Genomic DNA, 27,043 nt, shown 5'->3' with positions numbered 1-27,043 from the left:
TGAGAGTGAGTCCAACCAAACCCTCCGCCGACCGCCGTACCCGTGCGCGTGCGAGACCGCCGCGGGGAGCGAGCGACCCAGGCCGAGATCGGGAAATTTCCCCATCTGCGCCCCCCACCCCCACCACACCCGCTCCGTCCCACGGCATGGATCCCGTCGCCGACGCGCCGGACCCGCCGGGCTCTGCGGCCACCGTCCTCGACACCCTGGGCGAGGAGGTGCTGGCGGTCATGTCCCCGGTCTCCATCTGCATGGCCCTCGTCGTCCTTCTCATCACGCTCCTCGCGCCGCCCTCCTCCCCCCCCTCCGCGCCGCCCCCCGTCACCGCCGCCACGCTCGTCTACCTCGAGTCCCCCTCCGACTCCCCGGCCCAGAAGCTCGTCGGCGCGCTCCTCGACGCCGTCGTCTTCATCGCGCTCGTCGCCGTCGTCACGTTCGTCCTTGTCGCGCTCTACTACTACCGCTGCACCGGCTTCCTCAAGAACTACATGCGCTTCTCCGCCTTCTTCGTCCTCTTCTCCATGGGCGGCGCCATCGCCGTCGCCCTCCTCCGCCGCCTCGACGCCCCGCTCGACGCGCCCACCGCGCTCCTGCTCCTATTCAACGCATCAGCCGTCGGCGTCCTCTCCGTCTTCGCATCCGCGGTACCCATCCTCGTCCGCCAGGGATACATGGTCGCGCTCGCCGTCATCGTCGCCGCCTGGCTCTCCAGGCTCCCCGAGTGGACCACCTGGATCATGCTCCTCGCCCTCGCCGTTTATGACCTCGTCGCCGTGCTCGCGCCAAGGGGCCCGCTCAGGATGCTTGTGGAGCTCGCATCATCCAGGGACGACGAACTCCCGGCGCTCATCTACGAATCACGCCCCACGGTAGGCCCAGCCGAGACTTCCTCCTCCTATGCTCCGGCAATGTGGTCCGAGGAGTCGCAGCACCACGATTCTGCTGCACGATCGGGTCCAAACCTCTATGACAGGGTGGGTCAGCACGATGATTCGGCTCCTGCCATGGTAGAAATGAGGGATCTTGGCTCAACAAGCCGTGACATGGCTACCTCAAATCAAGCTGTAACAGGGCAGACATCAAATCAAGGTGGGAGTGCACAGCATGCTGTCATTCAGATCGAGCGGCGTCAGGAAGAAGAATTAGAGACAGCTCCATTGGTGTCAGCGGCATCTGCCAACCCTACCGTCGCCAATGAGGAACATACACAAATTTCTTCATCAGAACCTCCCGAGGAGGAGTTTGAGATGTTTGAGTCTAGCAGGGGCATCAAGCTGGGACTTGGCGATTTTGTCTTCTACAGCGTGCTTGTGGGGAGGGCTGCCATGTATGATCTCATGACGGTGTATGCGTGCTACCTTGCCATCATCGCCGGGCTTGGCTGCACCCTCATCTTGCTGTCGATATGCAGACATGCATTGCCGGCACTCCCAATCTCCATCATGCTGGGAGTCGTGTTCTACTTCTTGACGCGGTTGCTGATGGAGCCATTTGTTGTCGGTGCTTCAACCAATTTGGTCATGTTCTGAGTTGCTTCGACCAATTTGGTGATGTTCTGAGTTCTGACTAATGTTATGTTGTCCTTGTTACATGTGTGTCAAGCGAAAAAGCAATTGAGAACATCATGTGGGAGTGATTACTAGTTTGTTGGTCACATCTTGTAGGTAGACAGTCATGTAGTTATGTTATGACTAGGAAATGTCATTGAGACTTTAGACTCTTAAGTAAGGTAACATCAGTTTTATCTGGGATTAACCAGTCCATGTCTTGTCGTATAGTTCTATCAACATTGCATGGTATTCGAGAATAACACATTTGCAATTTAAGTATCATTTTTTATTCTTGCGTTCTTCTTGTTTTTTGCTGGTGTTCTCCATTAGATTAGTGATAAAGTAAACCGATCATGTTTTTAATCAATCTGCCTGCAATTTACTTTACTTTTCTTTTCATGTCTGTTATTGTTTCTGATACATTGTACTAATAGATAGGGAATAGAGTTATCAAGCAAATGTATTATTTCAAAGCCATTTATTGGCAATTCAGGAGTGCAGCAGCTGTTTGTTGGTAATGTTTGTCTTTCTTATTTGATTCTAGGATTGACCATATTCCTCTTGTCTGCATGAATTGAATTGACAAGCCGGGAATATTTGTTTTTGTTTGTCTTTTGAAGGAAAAATAGCATGAAACTCCCCGTGTTCAAATTCAGGAGTAGCGTTTTGTGTGTGTCCACACAAGAGTAACAAAATCAAGACTTTGTTAGTTTGTACTCCCTCCGTTCCTAAATATAAGTCTTTTAAACGATTTCACTAGGGGACTACATACGGAACAAAATGAGTGAATCTACACTTTAAAATATGTCTATATACATCCGTATGTAGTCCTTTAGTGAAATCTCTAAAAAGACATATATTATGGAACGAAGGGAGTAGTTGCTTATTTTACTGCATTGTGCTTTGTGTTGTTTATCATGGACGCTGGAGAGCCAAGCATTTAGCTGTATTTAGTTGTAGTGAGCAGAAGTGCTTAGAGTCTTTTGTTGTGCCCTTGCATACATGCATACATTCAGTATTCTCCTCAGAAAATCTTTGTTTTTGTGTCATTTTGACATACATACACACATTCAGTACTCTACTTGAGCTGTACATGTTCTTTGTTTTTGTGTCATTTTGACATATAAATTGATTTGTCACCTCACAACATTTTGGTTGTACATACGATATGGCGTTTGTTGAGTATCCATCCAGTAGTTGAGTTGCCCATCATCCTATCAGTGTTCCTTGAGGTAATGAAGGGGTGTTTGAGATTTGCGTTGTGTTTCAGACCCGCTGCTTGACTGTTCTATGTGGTTGATGTACCACTCGGGCGAGGAGGGGCGGTCGCCCTCCCTCCCTATCCTTCCTCCGGCAGGCAGCAGTGACGACAGGAGTAGTAGTCAGTTCAGTCCAGTGGCGGCGCTGCATCTACTCCGCTTTTATATTGCTTTTATATTATGAGACGGAGAAAGTATAATTTTGCGAAGGGGTACATTCAGGAGAGACAATGGGCTGGATTGGGCTACGTTTGCACCCAGGAAAAGCCCAATTAGGCTAATGCCGTGTTTGGATTCTCGTTTTTCTCCTAAATACATTTGTAAAATATATAGATCTTCGATGGTTCTTTTGGTTTCCGATTGTAAATAGCTAAATTACATTTGGAAAGTAAATACACTTGTATTAAATTACAACCAAACCAAGCGCGACGTAAGGGCAGTAGGGTGTGCACGGTGAAAATCGAATCCCCTCGCTCATGTTTGTCTTCTTATCCCTCAAGAGAAAAATGCCCGTCTTTCTAATCCCTAGCTCCCTGCGTGCGCATACCAGGCCAAATCACTATTTTGACCTTTTGACGAAACTTGAGCGCAATTTGACCTTTGTTTGGAAGTAATTGGATATTGTTTAGTAGTACAGTGAGACTTCCGCGGCGTCTCGCGCTATGCCCTTTTTGAGCTCTCCATCGACGCGTCTGGACAACGTTTGGTGGTCGCGGGCTGCCTCCTAGGCTTGTGGTCCATGGTGGACGGAGACAAGTTGGAAGTGGATGTGGCACGAGCTCTCTTCCCTTAATAAGTCAGAGGTATTCTTTAAGGGAAAAAATTACATCTAGTCGATCCGTTGATCCATCCGTCGCCCGTTCGTCCGTTAGATCTCGCCTCGATCACGAACCATTTTCTGAAACTGGCTCGTTGTTTCAGAAACTGAAGCGTTGTTTCAGGAACGGGGGCTGAAGCTGGAGCACTCCAGGTTCCTCGTTGTGGCTCTTCTGCTACCGGGGACGAGCCTGTCGGAGTCCGGCGAACCGCCGCCGCCGTCGATCTTCGCTAGCTCGCCGGATCCCCACCTCACCGACAAGATCCAACCCCTCGCCGGATCGCCGGATCCCCACCTCGCGCGGAGAACGAGGAGGTGTGCGGTGCGGACGCCGGCGAGCTCCAGCCGCCGGGGAGCTTCTCTGCCTCGCTGGAGACGCGTCCCTGCTCGCGCGTCCGACTCTCCGTTGAGCATGGATCCCGGCTGCAACGTGACTTTCGTTGTAAAAATTCCTAAAACTCGACCGCTGTTTCAAAAAATTCTTCTGTAAAAATACCTATGTTACAGAAAGACGAAAAAATATTTATTCTGCAACAAGAAAATTGTTTCTGAAACTCGATCGTTGTTTCAGGAATTAACGGATCCAAAGTTTATTTATTGCAACAAAGCAAAAGTTTCCGCAACTCGAGCGTCGTTTTAGGAAATAACTACTGATCATGCGTCGGGGATGCGAGACGTTAGATTGGCATCCGACGGCTAGCTAGGTGACGAATAATTTTTAAAAATCATCCGACGGACACGTAACGTTTCCCATTTTTTAATATGGAGGATTGCCCTCTATAGCAACTTGCTCTTTCAGGAAACTTCAGTAGTCGATGTTGTGCAGGTGATGCGGTCATGGCGTTTCGTCATGCCAAGTGGTTCGTCTCTGGTGATGGCGAGGTTCAATTCAGGCGATGGTTGCTAGGGACCAGATCATATTTCTGGCTTTCAGTTTGTGGTCCTCCATGTAAAAGTCAGGGGCTTAGTTGTAATTTCCTGTTTCATTTGGATCCTGATGTAAAATGTGCTTTGATAATTATCTAATAAAAAGACTGGGTCCTTGGGGACCCTTCTACTGTTCAAAAATAATAAAAAAAAAATTGCTAATTTTAATCAACAAAGGGGAGGTCCAGTGCATTGAAGCTAGTGAGGTCAAGGGACATGAGGTCTTGAGTCCGTTAAAAAGTCAACTTTTTTTTATCACCGTTGACGTTATGTTCTACAAAACACATTTCAATATCGTAGTAAGTAGATGTAACGTGTTCTTATTTGAGATTAGCAAAAGGGTTTGTGCGTTGCAACGGATGAACAACAAAAGGTTAAAATTTACAACCCCAAAATAAAACAATTTGAATTTAGTGAAATTGTACCAATCTGCCGTTAATTTTACAAATCAATGATTAATTAAGAAAACTCGTTCAAGAAAGCCAAGAACAATAGAGATCCAATTTTTGACCCCTAAGGAAAAAGAAATAGATCGGCGAACAAAATGGATCAATGATTTTTATTGGTGTATACATTCAATACGACATTTTCATAATACGGTTTTAATTTATGGTCCCAAGGGAATGTTTCTCCTTTAATTATCCATCTATCTCAAGAATCTTGATTCGCATATAATAGGGAGGTAGACAACTCATTATACCTAAAAACATAAATATGTATATAAACGGGTACGAAGGAATGTAAGGGAGCAAGGTGAGACTATTTAGTGAGACTAATTGATCTTTTTTCCTTAGGCTCTTTTCCTTAGGCTCAATAACATCCGTAATGTGACAACGAGCCGATGCTCAAAAATAGAAGCGGGTGCGCGAAATTTTTAATCATTATATAAATCACTACACAAGGACCAAAAAACTTGAGAATTCTGCCTTTCTTTATGATAGCCTTCGTCACACAAGAACCCCTCAAAACAAAATTTAAGAAAATATAATTGCATCGTCCACGTAAAGACCCACAACATGCCGAGGTCCCAAAGAAATTTATATAAACCAATGGTTAAGCGTCCCAAGGACACCCGATACAATCATCTATCTACTTAGAGCTAACCCAGCACAACATCATCTTGCACGTGTATTTTTTTTTCTTTTACAATACGCATGTCCAACATCCGTTTAATTTGCCCATCGGGCAATATGCTCCCCTCCAATTTAATTAGCTAGCACACCGATTTGCATTGGCACATATGCATGCCTCCTTTATCAGCTCCCACCGTAACAGTACTTGGTCCATAAAAAAGAAGTAATTTAGATGGTAGTACGTAGAGCGATATCCAACACCTTCTAATCGGTTCGATTAAAAAAAAGCAGTAGCCATCTAGCCCGGCGAGCAACCTATCTTATCCACAAGCTCGCCATTGGTCAGCCTCTTCTCCTTCCAGCGCTACGCGTCCCCTTGCCCCGTGCTCCGCCGGAGCGCCATGGACGTCCGCCGACTCCTCTTGCAATGGTCCGTGGCCCGCCAGAGCGCCATGGACGTCCGCCGCCCCTTGCTCTGATCGACGCCCGACGTCTTCTTTTCCCCTCTCTTGATTTCCGATGCCGCTTCCTCTTTGTCGTTGCTGCGTTTAATTTCTTCAGGGACCGTTTGCTGATTCCTTTTTCCCTTCCTTCGTTTCCTTCCTAATTTCAAGGCCGCTTGTTGATTCTCTAGGCTGTACGTATATAAAATAGCGAGATTAGATGTAAAGGAGCAAGGTGGGATTATTTTGACTATAACTGTAGGAAGAACCCTCCTCTAGCACATGTATTTTTAAAGCCCCACCGTCCAGCTATGTGGGCCGATGCCGGCAGATTAGAGCGAGGCACGACGTATAAAATCAGACAAACAATGACAACCAGTAGAATGCTGGTGCGTTGCCACGGGCTCTTACGATATTTTATGAGTTATACAAAGGTAATGCACGTTACTTTTTACATGTAGAGACTATATAACATTAGCACAGTTACTTAATAATAAAAGTCCTGCAATGTAAATTCATAACAAAAAAGTAAATTGACGACATGTCCATGTAACAAATTGAGCGATGATCAAACTAAATCCATTACAAATTATTAAGATCTATTTGATGCGCTTAAGAAATTCTGCCATAATATGAGGAAAGTTGCCTTTAGCTTCATTCCCACGATGTTCTAGCAAGTATAATAAGAATTGCTTCCTCAACTCACACCCATCCTACACAATCAATGTATGTAGTTAGCGTGAATATTTCACATCGAATGGCTTAAAACATGTAACGAACAATATTCAATGTGCAGACCGGCTTGACCAGTTCTTTACCGTTCCATCAAAGCATAAAATGAAAAACAAGTAGGCAGTGCCTTTTTCCTAAGTTGTGATATTCATTTCCATCCTCCATAACTTCGGATTGCTTGCAGCATTCTCCATCAAGTCCTTCCCTGAAGTTTTGATAGATCCAACATTTTCTCAAATGGAAATGATAGGAATTAGCGACCGACTCAATTATTCCATCGACCGCTTCCCAGTGAAGCATATATCTTTAGGATATTCATGCACATTAAGCAACCCATCATCTATGCCTCCCGAGTCAAGCTCATTGCCACCGTGAATGGCATATCTGGCTCAAAATCCTACAACTTTTCACGCCCACACGAACATTGCTTTTTTTACACAAGCCAAGTAAATCCTTATGTATAGAACATTATTCAGATTTATTAACTGAAAGTAATTAAGAGTTGGATGGTCAAAACCATTTACAGTTAAGACAATGTTTGCTCGCATATGAAAAAAAATCATAATTATTTTGGATATAGTCACAAGAATATGTAGTGGTTGGTAAGGCATGAAACAATCAACGTGTATAGAGTAGAAAACTTATTACTAAAGCACATAATATTCTATGTTACCTGCATTAGAAGTTGTGAGGCTCGTGAATCCAGGGGGAGGCCGCAAAGTCAGACCATGATCTCCTCGTCGTGATTTTTGCTTCTGATGCACCTGTGGAGGAGGAAATTAGGCTGCCCCAGCTCTAGGTTAAACTACATGTAGTAATTTATTCTTGTCAAGGATATTTCTATCCCTCGAAGTATTAGTCCTCCTTGCATCCGTAAGCAATCCGAGGTGCGAAAACCAGACGAGGTGGGGCAAACGATGGTAAATAAATTTGGCGGGGCATCTATACCTAAAAAACTAATCATGCGAGTCACTTCTATTTTTTACCATCAGATCAATATCCAATGTTTAGGAGCATGCCACCAAATGTTTATATTCCTCCCACACCATCTTCCTCCTCCCCCGCGACGGTTCCTCCTACTTTCCCGTGGCCTACACAAGCCTAACCACCTGCCTCCGCCCTCTGGGGTGCCTGCTATCGCTGCCCCGCCCTCCCCTCGACATCCCCCATCGTCGTGTTTCCCCTCCCATTGTTAATTTTCGGACTCCCGCCGGCTCCCACTCGTACACGGCTCAACATCGCCGTCCCCACATTCAGCCTCATGCAAAGCAGAAAGTGACTAACGCAAAAAAAAAAAAAAATCGGGCATGTGAGATTTTGCAAAACCGATAAATCAAATAACTATACTTTTAGATACATACTTCACGTTGCAAATTTATCATCATACGTCAATCATGTTTTAGCAACTTGATCAAACAATGATTGAAGAATTATTTGATATCACAATGATGTAATTTCTCCTTCATCTGAAGGTCCACATGAATCACATTCTCTTTATAATTTTGTTTACCTAATCATTTACTTCCCATCTTCTTACAGAAAATGGAAGTGATTGTACAAATTTATTAGTTACTCATGTCTAATGGCTTGTCCTATTTGTCACGAGACTACTCCACTAAATATCGAGCTTCACAATAACCCCAACGATCATCCTAAATGATTTTACCATCTTCCTCTCCAATAATTGTGTGGAGCTGCCAAAGTTGTGGACTTCAAAAAAATACAATGAACATGAGCATTGATGGAAAGGGAACAGTTGCAAGACGATCACGATCTAACCTTGGGGCGCAACTTCGCTTTCATCCTATGCCAACTCCTTTGGTCTCTCCCTCGTTTCTCTCAGCTTCATCGCCCCCTCCTTCTTCATCCCCCCATCTTTCTCCTTCCTTGTTGCATCATCTCTGTTGGTGTCTATCATTCATACCCTCCCGCTCGCTACCATCATTTCCTCCTACTCCAGCTCGACAAGTGTCTCAACATCACCTTCCATTACACATAGCACTATTTGTGTTGCTGCATACTATTGAACAAAAAAAATCAAAAAAATAGAGCTCCTTCGTGACGAGTGAGCAACTACAACAAATAGGAGTCACCTTTGCCCTATTGAAAGAAATTTTATGTTAAGGTCTAGCAAAATAGCCGAAAAACATACACAAAACTTGATAAGTTCAAAGGCAAAAAAACAACATTATTTGAAGTTCACCATCCTTTGGAAATCTTCCTTAAACTTTACCAGGTCTATGGAAACTTGACCAATGGATGCATTATAATGTTTCTTGGGTGTACTTTCCCCATGCTAGTTGGCTGATAAATTTACATAAACCTTTTTGTCCCGTGAAAGCCATTTTATAACTGCTCCAACTAAAGTGGGGAAAAAGACAAGAGTTAAAGAATTCAATAATATAAGATCTTACTGATCTTTCTTATTCCCTTATGGATCATAAACACATGTAGATCAACTACATACAATAAAAAATGTTTTTATTTTAAAGCGGAGGTCGAGGCACACACACATATACTCAATCAACATGACTGATTGTCCTCCTAGATTATTGCTACAATATCAGTCAGCTCCTTTAGGTAACCGCAGAAAGTAACCTAAATGGTAAGGGAGGTCCATTTAATACAAATGAAGTAGCATAAATCATCATAAGTATAATATGCAACCAATCGTAAATTAACATTTTCGAATGACCGAAGTTGTACATCAAGTTATGCTCATACCTCATTTTATTGACTTTGAACTAAAAATCAAATTACTCATATGCTCTGCCGCACACTCCCTCGCCGCATCTACCACGTACTGCCCTCTAGGATAGGCTGACGAAGGTCTTGGTGATGTCAAACATGACATGTCGCCACCGAAGCCGATGGGCAGCATTTAGCTGCACTGCGAGAAGGCCTCGGTCTGCATCCCAAGGCTTCACTGTACTAATATATTCTCAAGTACCATCTCCATAAGAAACCTATTGTCAGGTTTAGAGAGCATACCAAAATTGAGTTACGAAACAGAAATAAAGAAAAACAAATCAAATCTCTATTGGGAAATTGACATGTGCAGGCCTGAAACCACATCGTTGTTCCGGTCAGAGTACTAAACCTGGAGAGCAATATGCACTCTAACTGCGCTAACTGAGGTACACAAAATGAATATTCTGACAATGACGAGAACTTTTGAAAATCATTAATTAAATGGATTTAAGATTGTAAACTACATAATCTGCAATAATTATAGAGGCATGGTAAAAATTCACAAACTTGTTGCTGAAGATACAAAAATCAAATGATTCGTACATAATTCATGAGATTTAAAACTGACAATAACAAGAATTATTTGATGTCCTAATGACAGGGAAAGGACAGAATATACACATAAGATTCCTCTTTACCAGTTTACCTTGAATACCTTGATGAAAGAAACAGATAAATTCACCCTGGTTATTAGTGCGAGAACCTCGTCAGTCGGATACAAATTGGACTTCTGGTGGCTCCACTGACGAAATGAGGCAAGGGATGTCTATTGTTGTGACTATATTTTTCAGTCAGTGCGGTCATGTGAATTATATTTTCCATCATAAAGGTTGCGTCAAAAGTTGGAGGATCGACATGACCATAGAGCAGAAACTGAACTTGAGGTTTTCAGTAGCACAGGTTGTGAATTGCATCTCCAATACCATGGGGAAGTACCGAAAATAACCGGCCTCGTGTAGGGCAGAAGCACGACAGCCAGACATGTCAAATGACTCTAATGACTTGCCATCCCAGTAAAGAAGTCGCTGAAACAAAGTGATTACATTAGGATCCCGCAAATCCAAGAAAGAGAATAGTCATAGTAGCTGCTGCCCGACTGTCATGTTTCTAGTATTGTCCAAAACAAGACTGAGTCATCACACGACGACGATAGCAATGCCCTGCAGCCGGCAGGAACACTGATGTCTATATCCCATTAGACAATGGTATTAAAGAACATACCAAACCATTGTAATTGTAGCAGGTTAATGTTTCCAAGCATTAGATCTTCCAATAAGCATGTTTTACAAGCAAATCAAATATAATATGAGAAGCGCTACGCATCCACCGGTAGATGTTTAGTAAGCATTCGTCATCATGATAAACGTTGGATCTTCACACGTGCAGCCATCCGCACCCGTCCGATCTAACTCCTGACCCGCGACTCGGTCGCCTCCCCTCACACATTAATTCTTGAAGCAACAAACCAGTTGCGAAAAAACCCGCTTTGTTTCGACCTTGACAGAGCTGCGGACGGCAATAGAATTTTTTCTACAATAAAGATTATGTATTTATGTTGTAGAAATACCTGTGTATTTTTTCTGCGACATAATTTGTTATACAATGTCTTATGCAACAAAAATCGTGTTGCGAAAACACATGTATAATTTTTTTTACAACAAAATTTATTATAGAATATTTTTTTACAACAAAGATCGTATTGTGGAAACACATGTGGATTTTTTGTAACAGATTTTGCTATAGAATATTTTCTATAACAATGATCGTGTTGCGGAAACAGCTATAAAAGAATTTTTTTAAATATTCATTGCCTTGCGAGCCGTCGGATCTGGCGTATCTAGCATTCACGCGTGCTTTATGTGAAATATCTAGCATCCGGTTCCGTTACCTCGCAAGATGCTGATACGTCCGATTGCATGCGTGCCCTGTCAGAATCCAGATCTTGCAACAAACTACTTGATGCGGAAAAGAAAATTGCGACAATGGATCAGTTGCAAATTTAAACTATAAAAAAAGATGCTTTAAAGTGGTCTGATTATAAAAGATCCGATGGTCAGAAAGGCGATTGATGTGCACACAGACAGATCCGCCGGCTGACCAAAAACTTTTCCCTTATAATATTTCTAAAATATGGAAGTAGTTCACAATCACATACACACAGCAAGTTAATAAAAATGAGCTTTCAAATCTTAAAACTACTACAAATATTTCTAGACAGTAACATAACTAAAGGGCAGTAGAAGGCCAAGCCAACATATACCGGGGACAATGTGCAGAAAAGGGGCTGCTCCCCTGATCCGGTGTACTACATGAGTCGCTCAACGGATGAAGACAACATTCTTTTGCTCACTCAATGCCTATTTTTCAGGCTATTTGGCGGCTCATGCTGCTACCTGCAACCTCGGCTACTTTAGGCCCCTCCAGCGACACCAGCCGCCTCTCAGATTGAGTGGAAAGTTCCGCTGCCAGTCTTGCTGCCCCGAAGAAGAAGGGATGGAACTACTTAGTGCAGGCTATCTGGTGGTTCACGTGGAAGGAGCGAAACACCAGAATTGTCCGCAACTTAAGTTCCACCATTTTGAGTGTCTTCAACCTGATGTTGGATGAGATCTCACTTTGGAAAGAAGCCGGACGTCCCAAGATCATGCCCTAGGTTAATAGACACCGGCAGCCTGATTTTTTCTTAGCTAACCTTGTTGTCGTTGTACATGTGTTGTTTTTTCCTCTTGTTTATGGGTACCTGTTACAAACGACTGCTTTTATAAATGAAATGAAAAAGCTGTTCCGTCAGCATTTAGTCAAAACATAGCAGATTATATCCCGATCTTTCACACCCAATAATTACTTGTCTTCTCCTTTATAACATATTGTATATCTACTTTCCACATATATCTATCATCTATAAATATAATCATCGTTCCTACTTAACATTGAAACGTTCAGTATGGATGCATAATATAAACCCATATGCAATAATTGATACTTGTATGTTACTGGGTGAAGGGAGTATGTAAGCTGCATCATACGAATCCAAAAGAAATTGGAATTCTGCAAGGAGCAAACGAATCCCTATGTGAGAAGGACTCTTTCCTCGATTTTGGCTATTTTTATATTATGAACGAAACAGCGGCAAAGCCGATGTGACCTCATTTGGTCTGATCCCTATGAGAGAATGCAAGGCCCTGGCCAATCAGGCACTAAATCATACTCTTCTTATTGTATGAATTATGAATGAATGAATGAAACAGAGAAGTACATTTATCACATACCAAATAGAACAGGATTAGAATGCAAATTCAGGGAGGAGGGGGGGGGGGGGCATTACATACCCGGTGTTCGTTCACATCGGCTGCCTCAGTCCATGCCGTTCTCTAACAAAATTATTAGAATGCCAATGGATGCCCTTTTCCATAAATTGATAAATGTGAGATTCCAAGAGACCTATAGATGTGCGAGTTGCTCTTTCACCAATTCCCTTTTTGTCTCTAGCTGCCTTGCCACTGCATATAGAGTTCAGTCTATCATCAGAAAATTCAGCTACAAGCCTACAACAACGCAACAAAAATGTGTACAAGGCATAATACTGATTGTGACTAAAAGATTCATATTGTATAACTGTACTTCGCAAAGAAGCATTTACCTACAGGATAAAAATAAAGTAATAAAATAAGCACAATACACATCACTAATTTGTGAATTTTCGTAAAGAAAGAGAAGGTATTAATAAAGAATAGTACAAATCTGAAGCATACCCACGCTCCGGCTGTTCAATCCAACAACTATCTCAAATGATAGTTTTTTCACTCCCGAGGGCCTCTCACATTCTTGACAGGCCAGTTGATGTTTCAAACGTATAACCATCTGCACTTGCTGCAAAAGACTGCATTACTATATTGGGATAGCAGTACGAGGCAACTAAAACACAACAACAGTGCATCGCTAAAATGTTGGCATAGCCGATCTGAGCAAATATTTCCAACATGATATTCTTTTAACTTCTAACTTTCGAAACAGATAGAAACACTAAATTACAAGCTTGAAGATCTACCATCCACTATGAAAGCATTGGATTCATGATGTCATTCGCTTTCACCTATTGGGCATATATTATTGTATCAAACTAATGGAGAAAACACACATAAGTATATATAATAACTGTGTATGAAGCTTAGGAGAGGATACTGAATATTAGATGCTGATAGTGACCTTTTCGACACATTTCAAGGTGAGATCATATTGACGTAAACTCCTACAGGTGCATAACATCCAGGTCGAGTATTTGACCAAGTATTGCATTGCAATTCGCAAACATTATTGTCGAGTATTGAGTACACCAAGGAGACCTACTTGCTATTTTAAAACTACACGAGGGAGCCTGCTAACTTTCAATATGACAATTTATGACAGGTTAGAATAAAAAAAATTGATCTATCCACACTATTTCAATATGACCCAAGACACTTGTGCAATTACAGATGCCACATCAAGTCAAGAAAGGTAAAAGGCACATGCATATACTAATTCACGATTTGTAGCAGCAATGTAATTAATGATTTTTTATAGATGTAAAACAAAAAGGAAACACCTACAAATCCTGTCAAGATTAGAATCAACAATCAGACTTGCTACAGGATTTCCAAATATAGCAGATACCAAAATACGCTCATAATACTGTATGCCTAAGAACTAATCTGATTTCCGTCCTTATACACCCCCAGCTAACAAATCATATGCATTGTCATCTCAAGTGAAAGCATCACATTACGGGAAGTCACCTGCAAAATAGAAAGATGTTCGCCTAACGATGCATTGGCACAACGTATATGTTCCATAAGTATCCCTTGCTCTGCCGCATGGGCACGAGCTCAGTCCTGAGACCTGCTAGCTCTGGGCATCAGTCATGTGAAAATCTGAACCTAAGCCAAAAACATGGAAGCATAAAAAATCAGTTACTATTAAAAATGTATTGACTTTCCAAAAAACTAAGGTCTAAATAGTAGTTAACTACATGGAAGAACATCTCACAAACATGCTGATCATATTCTTGATGTCCCTCACGGCCCTCCGGTTCATGTTGATGCCTTCATAGCCGTCTCCGACGCATATTTTACTTCCTGCACTGTCACAATCTAGTGGTTCCGAAATCTCACGGCTTGCACATGATTCTCAATTGCTGATGGAACGCATGTAGAAAATCGCAAAAACAAAATTCTCTTTCAAAAACCGAAAAACCTAGGGATCCACTGCCGCCTCCTCGAGTGCATTGATCCGGCAACGATAAAGCAAGCGTGCATAGAGGAGAAACACCAGCCTAGGTGACAACACCAGATGCCCAAATCCGGCCACACTTGACGGATAGCCTCAATAGCTGTGGCGTCACAGCGTGTCAGCTCCATCCTCGACCAAGGGACGACAATCATCTCTCTTCCTCGGAGGCGAGCTCGGCCGTTCCCTAACTCTATGTGTCTCTCGCCTGGCATAATATCAAGTTGAACCTGAAATAGCAGAAGCATTTTCAGTTTCATCAATATGTGAACATATACTTGTATTGCTGGTCTAGAATCATTTGCAGGTTCAAGATAATGCATATAGATCTTGTTTGATATGCATACCAACGCCACCTCCGCCTTGGCGGCCACATCGAACATGCCGCACGTGTGCCACATCGAACATGCAAAATTGGCGATGAAACATAGTATTAAAGAATAGTCTACTACTAAGTCCTTCTAGAATATGTGCTAGCCAACAAGCATTTTCAAGTTCAACATCAATATGCATTAAAAAGCATCTCAATTGGCCAATATATATTCTATTATTACCATATTAGCTGATCTTCTGCTTCAGTGAAAACATGCTTCTCTTCCTCAGGTTGTGCAATTTGTTCATCACTTTCACTCCAGATTAGAGCCTCGTTGCGAGCTGAATCATAGTAAATTCTCCTCCTACCAGCAATTGATTGATCATCGGCCATTCTTTGGTTTCTGCACTGTGTTGTTTCAGAAAGAATAAATATCAAAGACAAAAGAAATGCAAGAATTGTCCTTACACTGACGTATGAGCCATATAACAAAATCAAACTACTCAGAATGAATCCAGCTAATGAACTTTTGCTAAGTAGCACGACACATCGATCATGTCAATAGTCATATTTCTCGGAAAGATCATGGATATAAAAAATGCTTACAGATTTGCATATGTTCTTAAACTACGGAAGTCAAATTTCACCACTTAATCCAGAGCAATATCATTAATAATGCTATCTGAAGTGTAATGCTCGAGTAAGTAAATACTTCCTCCGTCCGGAATTACTTGTCGCACAAATGTATAAAAATAAATGTATCTAAAACTAAAATACATCTAGATACATCCATTCCTATGAAAAGTATTTTTACGGACGGAGGAAGTATATGATTTGTCAAATTCTTATGCAGCTCCCGAAGCTAAAAAGAAAATTTTCTAGCTATGGCTTGCATGACTAAGTTGTTCATCTGTCTGAACCATGCACATTCGAGTATCCTCCGATTTACATCTCAAGTTAATCAACTCTATCATGACTTCATGACTATGTTGTTCATCTAAATGCATGCACATTGAAGTATCCTCTCATATATCTCAAGTGAACTCTATATGGCATATGAGCTACTATAGAACTGAAGAGCAACCTATAACAGTATTAAGTCATCAAACTGGTCAAATAGAGTAGCAACACTATACTTGTCCAGGAAGATCCACGTGGTGTAGGGAGGAATCTTATCAACCGACGACAGCTTCATAATCTACAAAACGATGGTTTGTGCGCCGTTGCCGGAGCTGCAGAGCACGAGCATCCCGTCGGCCGACAGGTTCTCCTCCTGCACATGCACAACCTTCCTCTCCCCCGACCCTCTCGCCAGGTTCCACCCAACGATCCTGGACTGGCCGTCCGAGGCGAGCTGCGACAGCACATTGCTGCTCTCCGAGCCCCTCAACGCCGCCTCCGCCTTGGCAGCCACATCGAACAGGCCGCCGGTGTGCTTCTGCAACGCCCTCCTGTTTGCCTCCAGCTTCTCCTGTCAAAACACAACATAGGCACACAAGCTCAAAACAGGAGGATCACATTGAGTGACCCGAAACTCACAATTCACAAGGAATTCCGTAGATGATGCCGATGCTTTATCCTCATGGAGGTGAGGCGGGCCTGCTGGATTTGGCGCTTCATCTGCGTCAGCTTCCCGTGGAGCGCCATGAGCGCGGAGGTGCCCACGTCGAGCCACTGATCTGTCCGGTGCAGAGCACGAGATAAAACCAGGGGACGAAAAAGGATCGAAACAGATTAGATTCGGGAGGGAGATTGAGGCGGGGAACCGGGCGGCTAGGGGAATCGAAGGCCGACTAACGATACCATGGGGCCATCCCGGTGGGAGGAGGCTTTGGAGGAGGACGACGCCATGGCGATGGTTCGAGCCGCCGTAGGCCGACCACCTACTTCTCCTCGACGCGAGGCGGCCGTGGTCGGGGACGGGGTGAGGCGTCACCGTTCTTTGACAGGGTGACGCGGCCGCGGTCGGGGACGAGGCGGTCCTGCCGCAATCTGGAGGGAGCGGGGCGACCGCGATCGGGGACGTGTCGGCGCCGCCAAGGTCAGGCATGGGATCGGGTGGCCGCGGTCGGGGACTGGGGATCCCCTCGGCGATGATGACGGCGGCATAGGGTAGCGATGTGCGGGGGGTAGGATGACGATAGGGTTTTTTGACGCGCAATCTCACGTACGGGGCTGTTTTGATGTTATGCGTTTTTTTACTTGCGAGCGTTGGGAGACGAAAAATAACCAGAGGTGGACAAAAATAAACAGGTAGAGGTGGACGAAAATTAACCGGTGACGAAAATTAACCGGTGAGATCCGGCTACCAACTGCCCCTTTATTAGTAGAGATGTACCTAGCCACGAAGATTGACGCTGTATCAATTAGTACCACCTCACATATCTAAAAAATCATCTACGGTACGCAATTTTTTTAAGCAGGACGAAACCAAGAATATCAGCTTGCTTTATTAGTAGGTACTAGAAAAAAATACCCGTGCGTTGCAACGGGTAAAACAAATTCTTACACACATGATGCTCTATTTGTATTGTATTTTTTGTACGGCCACAATATCCATCTATTAACAACAAACGTGATCGATCCTAATCATCCACGTCGTCTGTAGTAGAAACAGTGATCCATCTTCAATTTCGACACTATAGGCAATGTTTTGAATTTTGATTTGATTTTTTGTGGCAACATACATTTATGTTGTGTCAATGCACTAATTTGTTTTTGAATTTTTCCGAACATTTTAGAATGTGCAACGGGGATCCGGTGCACCAGATACATCCCCATATGTGTTTTTCATGTAGAATCATAAAAGGTATAGTTCTCCTTGGCCTGTTCTAAAAGATTCAATGATTGAAAATACTTGAGATAGACTGATCTTTTGGTGTTTCAGATTACAATTGCTTCCCATATAATATCAAATTACATTTTATGTGCTCCCCGCCAAGTCATATGTGTGTACTTGCCCAATTTAAAAAAATAAACAAAAAAGTGATATATGGAGGACCCAAATCTGGGTCTTAGGTGTATGTAGAAGTTTGGTACCCCAACCAGTACGCCACTCCCACGTTCGTTGCAATTTAACGGATCGCTTATTAATAAACCAAACACGGCGCAACGCCTATTGGGCATGTATAGGCTGCATGGTTCATAATATGCCGGCCGGAGCCTTTTCTATTCCCTTGAAAATGTCTATTATGTAAAAAAAGTATGTATAGGAAGCATGCTCCATAATATACTGGCCAGAGCCTTTTTTATTCCCTTGAAAATGTACGGAATTATTACACTATGTGAAACATGTACTCGTTAGAAAAGAAAAAAAAGCATAAAAAAGTAAAAAAAGGAAGCAAAGGGATTCAAACCTGGGTCTTCAGGTTAGAAAAGCAAGGCTCTCTCCATCCCGCTAGTGTTCGACACTTGATATAGAATGGCATAGGTCGCTATAAGGAATACGCGTCGGGCGGTGATTTAAGGAAAACTGAATCGCTTTTTGACTTACGGGTGGCATGGTGAGTAATTTATGTCAACTTCAGGGGTAATTTTAATGACGGACGACATATGTACCTTGATGTTCTCTTGCAAGTCCATATGTTCTTCGGTTAATCCCTGGTAAGCATATTGTTCTCCATAGTCTGCACATGTACAGTAGGTTGAAGTGATACATAGTGAACATATGCACACTAAAGAAAGGATAAAAGAAAACAAGCCATTCGTATGCAAGAACAGAGAAAGAATACTCGGTATTTGTAGTGAAGAGGTGAAACCTGAGATGCTGCCATGGCGTCCTTGGTTGCAGAGAGCCTGGCCGACGAGCAAGCAAGAGAGGAGGAAGAAGAGGAGCAGGGAGCTCGAGGTAGTTGTGGGGCTACCACTGGCCATAACCCCCCTTCTCCAGAATGGGAAGATGGATAGGGAACAGGAGGATGGAATGGAGGTGTGCTTGTAATTAGAGAAACTGCTTAAGGGAGCAAATGCTAGAGGCTATATAGATGGCAGACGGGTGCAATATACCGCAAGAGCTCTTGTGCGTATGTGTGCGTTGCCTTGTGGCTCCGCTGTTGCCTAGCATATGTATGCATATCCCTGTGCCATACCATGCAGACGATGGTGTAGACAAGGGCGCGGTGGGGACTGGGGAAGATGGGCCAATTATTTGCGCCAATCATATGTAACATCGAAACGGCGGACACAGTGGGCAAAATCTATGCGGCAATAGTAGTAAACCTAATAGTCGGCGAAAGAAGATGCTTCAAGGAGTCTCTAAGTGAGAAATGGAAACTTATATTCAGTAGAAGAAACATGCTTCAAGGAGCTACCTGCCTAGGATGCTTGGGTAGTGATGGCGGTGAAAGCCAAGGGGAAGCAGAGCACACAGGTATGGCGTATCATCATCTCTGAACACGCAGAGGTGTATGTCTGTATGCCAGAGAAGTGTGGGAACTGGAAAAGCAACTGGGGTGAAGATGCTTGGGTTCTGCATTTCGGAGAGAGCAGCTTGGCGGAGGTGCTTGGATTTCTGCGTTTCTCCGGGCCTTGCTCTTGTTTTCTTCTCTAGCTCTCCTCTCCTCCTTCAGCACGGCGGGCGTGGTTTTGCCTCTGGATTCTGGGACAGTGTCCAGAGCCGTACCGCGCGCAGTCTGGCGATTTCTTGCAGCAGCAGTCGTAGAGAGCAATTCTCGGAAGCTCGGGATCTGTGGGGTGCATTTGGTCATATTGTTTGCGTGCTTCTTCTTCTCCTCCCTTTTTTCCTTGAAGAAGATGCACTGGCTGGCCGTGGACATTGCAGTGCTCAGCTGTGGTTGCTTTCAGTACAGAGTAGTGGCTACCACCGAGAGAGGACCAATGCTGGCGGTCACGAGACGCCAACTGGGTCAAGATCTTGGTCCAATCTGAAAAATAGCCAAGGCCGCGTACTTCAGCGGCAGCCCCACCGTCGCCGCCTCGTGCGTGGAGGCACCCACCACCGCATCAACGAGGGGAGGAGGATGAGGGGGAGGGGAGGGAGGGAGGAGGAGGACGAGGAGGGGCGACCGGGAGGAGGAGGAGGAGGAGGGGGAAGGGAGGGAGGGAGGAGGAGGAGGACGGGCGACCGGGAGGAGGAGGAGGGGGAGGGGAGAGAGGGTGTTTCCGCAAAGATGTACGATGGACGAAACGTTTTTTTTCACTTAAGAAAGGACTGCGGGTTGATTAACTGAAAATGGAGGAACTTTTTCGCAAAACTGCCATGACGAACGACTAGAAACCCTATTTGCTTTATTATTAGGGAGAGATAGATGGAGTAAACATTTTATTTTATTTAAGCTATTATTTTAATTTTGATTTAATTTTGATTTTGACTCGTCATATTGATGACGTGCACTTACGATTATACTAACGAGGCCGACCTATAAATAAACTTTATTTAAGAAAGCCTATATGTATCACTTTCACACCAGATGGAACACAAATTAAGATCGTAATTATGGTTCAATATTAACGTTCATGACTATCACACAAATAGTTCGAACATTTTTAAAATAAACCATTATGTACTTATAATGTTCATGAATTTATAAGTGTATGCACATCACAAAATTGCTTATACATTCACTACAAAAAGATAGTATAGTCCGATGGTAAGTACGCATGAATTTCACAAAAATAAGGTATATACGTACGGTCCTAGATCGTGCAACATGTATAAAGAAAGAATCTCATGCAAATATAGCATTGCCAAGGACTTATTTTTTTTCCTTCGCTCGCTCCTTGCCAACCAACATCGGTACGAAAGAAAGACGTACCATGTATTATCTAATTAGTTGCACCCTAAATTGCATTTTAAAAATAATGAACATGTAAAATAACGTCATATTCAAATTCTACACATTTTTCTAATCAAATTTCATATATAACATGTTAAAATTGGAGTTAGGGTTTAAGAGATATGTTTATTTGAAAATATATATTAATTCTTAATAGATGCAGGATGATTAACACATATATTAGGGTTTTTATGTAAAACTGGAAAAACGGTTCATAGTCACTTAAAAGAGGGACTGCGGGTTAGTTTGGATTAAATATAGGGGGTTTTGCGTAATACGTAAAAAGGTTCGACCTGACTTCCAGAAGGACTGCGTGTTAATTAATTGAAAAGACAGTGACTTTTTTTTGCAAAAGCACCAACAACGTACGACCAGAAGCAGTATTTGCTTTATTATTAGGTAAAGATTGGTCCTATCCCGTTGCACTTCGTGCCACGGCCTTGGATCATCCCCGACGATGAGCTTGTAGCTGGCTTTTCCTACTACTTGACTAGGTGGTGGCATTGCAAAAAAGGTGGATTTGCTCGAGAGGTTGTGCAAACATCATTGTTGAATTGGACTCTAGAGCTCAAGTGGGACTTGCGAGTCAGGCCATTCCCAACCCAACTTTCATCAGAATCAGCATAATCACTTTATAGGCCCTCTGCAACATCATGAGCAAGTCTTCCAGACGCCTCAAAACAAAGATAACCTAAATCTGCAGCTGGCTATTAATGTTAATGCTGCTATGGACTTGGCAGATGATGACGAGGATAATTATTTCCAAGGTTGGGGGCATTGGGCTATGCGTGAAGAAAATCTACTAGTTAATCAGGAAAACCATGAGGGAGAATTTCTCCATTTGAATGTTTTGATGGAGCCTATGGAAGAGGCGCATGAGATTCAAAAGTAGAGCAAGTTGATGATCCCAGTCATGTTACTTCATCTCAGGAGCCACTGAATAACAGTGGAGGCACAATAGCCCCTGCCAATGGACCTTTGGCGTCAATGTTACCTACTTTCCCAGATTTAAATGCGAAGATCCCTTCCACAATGGTCAACCAACTCAACATTTATCCTAAGAACTGCTTTTTGAGGAAATTTGGCACTCGAGAGAGGGGTGCTACTGCGACAACAGACCTTCCCTAGCAACGGCGCCAGGAATCCTGCTGCTACGGCTACGCCTATAGGGACTTCCTTGGCAAATATGCAAAGGATTTCCCCGCGGCCTTGGAGACTTGCGTTGGTGTTCCCTTGAAGAGGAAAGGGTGATGTAGCACATCAGCAGTAAGTATTTCCCTCAGTTTGAGAACCAAGGTATCAATCCAGTAAGAGGAGCGTTCAAGTCACAAGTACCTGCACAAAGACAAAGAGCTTGCACCCAACACTATGAAGGGGTTGTCAATCCCTTATAGATTGTTTGCAAAGTGAGAACTGAAAGCAAAGAGTAAACAAAGCAAAGTAAAAGTAAAAGTGGAAACGATAGTTGTGAATAGACTCGGGGGCCGTAGTGTTCACTAGTGGCTTCTCTCATGAAAGCAAGTAGACGGTGGTGAACGAATTACTGTCGAGCAATTGATAGAACCGCGCAAAGTCGTGACGTTATCTAAGGCAATGATTATATCTATAGGCATCACGTCCAAAACAAGTAGACCGATACTTTGTGCATCTACTACTATTACTCCACACGTCGACCGCTATCCAGCATGCATCTAGTGTATTAAGTCCAAAAGAACAGAGTAACGCCTTATGCAAGATGACATGATGTAGATGGACAATCTCATATCTACGATAAAAGCCCATCTTGTTACCCTTGATGGTAACAACATGATGCGTGCCTTGCTGCCCCTTCTGTCACTGGGAAATGTCACCACACGGTATGAACCCAAAACCAAGCACTTCTCCCATTGCAAGAATCATAGATCTAGTTGGCCAAACAAAACCCAAGACTCGGAGAGACTTACAAGGATATCAAATCATGCATATAAGAAATCAGCGAAGACTCAAATATAATTCATAGATAATGTCGTGGGTATAAGCCTGACAGTAGATGTGTAGGATACGAATGAGATGGGCAGAGTCCTAGCTCGGCGAGGTTGTATGAGTTCAGGCCCCTCTGCGGTGGAGGTAACAGCCCTACGTCTCAGTGCTCTCGGAGCTTGTTGTCGAGTGTAATATGGAATACAATGATTTTCTAACCCCTCTACGAGTGGGGGAGGGCGGCTTATATAGAGTGCGCTGCCCTCCACAACGGTTCCGGTATAAGGGCGGAGTAGTGGGGATTGAATGCATACGTTACAGGTAACGTATGCTCTAAATGCTAATAAATGCACCCGGAAACGTATGACCATTTCCCTCCAGGGAGGTTACGATGTACTGAGTGTATCCAGTCGGTTAGCTTGGTATTCTCCGAATGCTAGTATCCGACTGGATGATATAGGACCTGTTGCCGACTGGATAATGGGGATTCCTTAATTCAGTCGGGGTAGACTTAGGGTCTTGTCCTTTGTGTGGGGTAGTCCTTGGGTAGGACCTGCATGGCAGGCCTATGACCCTACCCTAGGACTATGACCCCGTCATTAGTCCCCGAATGGATTGGGGTTGAAACGACGAAGCGGTGCTTGAAGTTCGGATCCGACTGGATTAGATTCGGCTTGAGCGTTGCTTGCCTCTATCCATTTTACCTTTTCTGACCAACGATCCGAGTGGAAGTGCTTGCGAAACCGACTGTCGGGAGCCGAGTGTTTCCGCGGCATCTTTTGACGCGACCGGTCAACTGACAGCGACGGATTTTCTGGGATCTCAAATTTCGGGTTCCGCGCGCTCAGCGGGGACGACGTCAGCGCACTCGAGTAGTGCCTGATGCCTCGATTCTCGCGCCTTCAAGTCCTCCACTGATATCGCCGCGGCCGGTCGGGCGGATAAGGTTTCGGGGCCACCCGCCAGTGACCCAGTCGGAACCCTATTTAAATCTGGGCGGCGAGGCTTCTTCGTTACGCTCGCCGAATCTTTCGCTCTCGCCTGCTCCGTCTTTCTCGCCACCTCCAGCGCTCCAACACTCCCTCCTTCTCCTTCCTCTCGAGAGTTCGCCGTCGCCCCCATGACCAAGGGTCAGACCAGCAAGATGGAGGCGAGGAAGAAGAAGGGCAAGGCGGCGGCGCCTGCTCAGCGGCGGCAGCGGCCGCTGCCGGTGGGGTGGATCCAAGGAGAATTCCTCCCCTCCACGATGACGGAGGGAGATCTGCTGCAGCTGGTGGAGCACAGGGTGCTCGTGCACAAGTCCTGGAGACTGCCGGCGGAGGACGAGGTCTAGCCAGCGCCCCGGGAGGGGGAGCGCGTCCTGCTCCTCAGCCATGTCCACCGAGGTTTTTCTTTGCCCCCGCATCCTTTCTTCAAGGGCATCATGAATCACTTCGGTGCCCAACTTCACCATTTCCCTCCGAATGCCATCGTGCACCTTTCTGCCTTCATAGTCTTATGTGAGTGTTTTATCGGCTGCCCTCCCCATTGGGGTTTGTTCAAACACATCTTCTCCGCCCGATCCCAAACCATCAAACGACTTAGCCAGTCGGATGATAAGATGCACCTCCTCCAGCTCTGTGGGGGTTTAGGATTCCAGAAGAAGAGTCGGAGTAGCTATCCTGCTCTCCAGTTAAGTGAGTCGGTTAGGAACTGGCAGTCGACATGGTTCTACTGCCAGGATATCGCCTGTCCGAATGCGTCGACTGGTCTGCCTCCTTTTAGTCTAGACCGGCCCGCCCCGCCTAAGTAGCTCGCGCTCTCGAAGGCGGAGAAGAACGACGTCCAGCCCTTGGTTGAGGCGCTCGTGGACGTCGTCAGGAGGGGGGGTCACCAGTATAGACCTGCTGGAAGTCTTCCTTGGTCGGCGGATCCAGCCTCTGCAGGCTCGCGACCATGCCATGTGGCATTACACGGGGCCCGAGGATTCCACTCGGACCAATGTTGTGGGCGTGACTGAGGAGAGGGTGACCTCGTGGGTGCTCCAGATCACGGGTCCCTGTGAGAATCCCAAAGGATCACGACGAGTGAAGCCCTTCTGCGCGGATAATCCCCCGCCGAATCAGGTGAGAGACTCTTGTCGAGTGCTCCTAACTGTCTTAATCTTGTCGTTTGCTTGAATCTCTGTGTGATGTTTGATGTCGCCGACTGAATTTTATGCAAGAGTGGACCAACTGGTTTTCTCCCGTCTCGAACGGGAATTCGGCCGAGGAGGAGGAGGGCAGCCAGGAGGGCAGCGTGGAGAGCGCTGAATATGTCTCCGACAGTGGGGAGTCGGAGGAAGAGTCCAGCGAGGAGGAGGAAGAAGACGAGGAGAAGGACTCGCCACCTCCACAACTGGAGCATCGGACCAAGCGCCGACACGAGCCCGCCGTCCCCTCAGCTCCTCCCGCGTCTTCGAGTGCTCCGCCTACTGCTCCAGTGGTCCCGAGTGTTCGAAGTGCTAAGAGGACCAAGGATGCTGCCGCTGAGTCTGCGGGCCAATCTTCTAAGGTGCCCAAGCCGAGTGGGCCTAAACCTCGAAAGGCTCTGCCGCGAATGAGGGTCGCTGTCCCCGTCACCTCCACGTAAGTGTACTCAGCTTTCAGTTTTTTCTTACATCCGAGTGAACTTCTGTTTACTGGCCGACTGGATCTCACTCGACAGGGTCGCTACTTCTGCCACCTCCCCGGCGCGTCAGGAAGACAACTCCATGGACACGGACAACGTCGTCTCGTCTCAGCCAGGTGCGTTGTAGGAACGTCGAGTGTTTTATACCATCGCTTCTTTCTTTTTCTAAGACCTCGTGTCATTCGGCCTGCCAGGGGCGATCTGCCTGGATGAGGGCGACCAGGGGAGATCCGACCCAGCCGTGGAGCCTGTTCTTGAGGCTGCTCCTCCTGCTGCCGCTCTCGCCGCCGACGTGCTGCCGACAGAGGCACCACCGCCGACTGAACCGGTGCTGGTGGAGGAGGAGCCGACTGGGGCGGGCCTTGGGATGCCTCAGGAACCTCCGACAATTCCAGGTTCGTCGCATGCTGAATTCAGCATCCAGCATCTTCCGGAGGAGCAGGTGGGAGCGGCCAAGGGGGCTATGGTGCAGGCGGAGCTGATGACTGGAGAAGCCAAGAGGGCCTATGACTCCATTGCGGCCTTGTACCAGTGGAGCTTGGAGCTGCGCGATGATATCCGAGTAAGTGGTCTAGTAAGTATTTACTTTTCCCCTGTAACCCACTGGTGTTATTGAATATCAGCTGTTGTTTGCAATGGGTTCACTCTGAGTGAACCCAGTGGGTGTAGTCCCCGAGACTTCTGTCGAGTGCTTTCACCGACAGTTGTCTTTATGCACTTTGCCTTGAGTTTGGTTGTGTCTGTAAATAGGATTACCGAGTGCGAGTAATTGTTGCAGTCGGATTGCACTTACGGTAAGAGTCTCCGAGAGTAAGTTGTACTCAGCTCGGGTAGTATTGGCCTCGGAGGCGTAGGTGAAAACATGCATTTCAATAAGGCAGGCCTGCTTGAGGTGCATGCCAGTGGGGTCAGTCTTAGTGAACCCACTGGGTGTAGTCCCCGAGACCGCTGTCGACTGCTTGCGTCGGCAGGGGTCTGAAGAACTTAGACTGTTAACTGTTGAACTTTCTGATTGTCCCTTGTTTCTTATTGGCAGAAAACTTGTGGAATGGGGACGGCCTATGAGGCTCTCAAGGCGGAGAGGAATCAGTTCGCTGGTGAACTTGATGCGGCCATGCTTGCAATGGTCGGTATGAAGGAAGCTCTGGCGGAACGGGAGAAGTCATTGGAGCAGGCGCGTGAAGTGAACAAGGTGTTGACTGAGGAAGTGGACAGGATGGGGAAGCAGAGGACTGCGCTGATGAGTCAGATGGACGTGCTGAACAAATGATGCAGAGCACAAGAGAAATATGTGAGCGACTGGGCTCGGCAGATGATGACGCGTCTGGCTGGTAAGTCCTTATTTTTCCGAGTGGTTGTGCTATGCGCGTAGCACTCGGCGCTTATTGTCTGTTTGTCCTATTGTCGCAGATTTTTTGCTTTGACGCCGAAGCTGAAGCGGCTGACGTGGAGCGTTCGATTCTTGAGAACGTTCCACTCGGCGACGACGCCAATCGGGATCTGCTCCGTG

The 27,043-nt window shown here is 45.2% G+C and overlaps 2 protein-coding genes across 14 annotated transcripts; one reads left to right on the top strand and one right to left on the bottom strand.

The window, feature by feature from the left end:
- LOC123443517 (presenilin-like protein At2g29900) lies at positions 1-1,839 on the top strand. Its single transcript, XM_045119906.1, has one exon. The coding sequence runs from the start codon at positions 147-149 to the stop codon at positions 1,527-1,529; it is 1,383 nt and encodes a 460-aa protein (XP_044975841.1). The 5' UTR covers positions 1-146; the 3' UTR covers positions 1,530-1,839.
- A 9,807-nt stretch (positions 1,840-11,646) lies between these two features.
- LOC123443516 lies at positions 11,647-17,301 on the bottom strand. Of its 13 annotated transcripts, none has more exons than XR_006630691.1 (8): positions 16,934-17,282; positions 16,267-16,809; positions 15,165-15,533; positions 14,561-15,047; positions 14,328-14,468; positions 13,305-13,413; positions 12,882-13,052; positions 11,647-12,292 (listed from the first exon to the last, which is right to left on the bottom strand). XR_006630691.1 is itself a non-coding variant. In XM_045119905.1 (3 exons), exons 1-2 carry the CDS (start codon positions 17,178-17,180, stop codon positions 16,673-16,675), a joined length of 384 nt encoding a protein of 127 aa, XP_044975840.1. In that variant the 5' UTR covers positions 17,181-17,301; the 3' UTR covers positions 16,509-16,601; positions 16,670-16,672. The 13 variants fall into 13 exon arrangements, 1 of the variants encoding a protein (XP_044975840.1); XR_006630690.1 differs by having other exon boundaries at positions 13,305-13,422; positions 14,578-15,047; positions 15,372-15,533; XR_006630696.1 differs by lacking the exon at positions 16,934-17,282 and having other exon boundaries at positions 13,305-13,432; positions 15,372-15,538; positions 16,267-16,356.
- Between the last annotated feature and the right edge of the window lie 9,742 nt (positions 17,302-27,043).

This window comes from Hordeum vulgare, chromosome 3H (assembly GCF_904849725.1).
Source record: "Hordeum vulgare subsp. vulgare chromosome 3H, MorexV3_pseudomolecules_assembly, whole genome shotgun sequence".
NCBI classification, from domain to species: domain Eukaryota; kingdom Viridiplantae; phylum Streptophyta; class Magnoliopsida; order Poales; family Poaceae; genus Hordeum; species Hordeum vulgare.
This window is presented reverse-complemented; position numbering and strand designations above follow the sequence as displayed.

Excerpts from the sequence above, each read along its gene's own strand:
- LOC123443517 (XM_045119906.1), top strand. The coding sequence starts at position 147 with ATGGATCCCGTCGCCGACGCGCCGGACCCGCCGGGCTCTGCGGCCACC.
- LOC123443516 (XM_045119905.1), bottom strand. The coding sequence starts at position 17,180 with ATGCCTGACCTTGGCGGCGCCGACACGTCCCCGATCGCGGTCGCCCCG. Across the intron at positions 16,810-16,933 it reads CCCACCGGGATGGCCCCATG|ATCAGTGGCTCGACGTGGGC; the intron begins GTATCGTTAGTC and ends TGCACCGGACAG.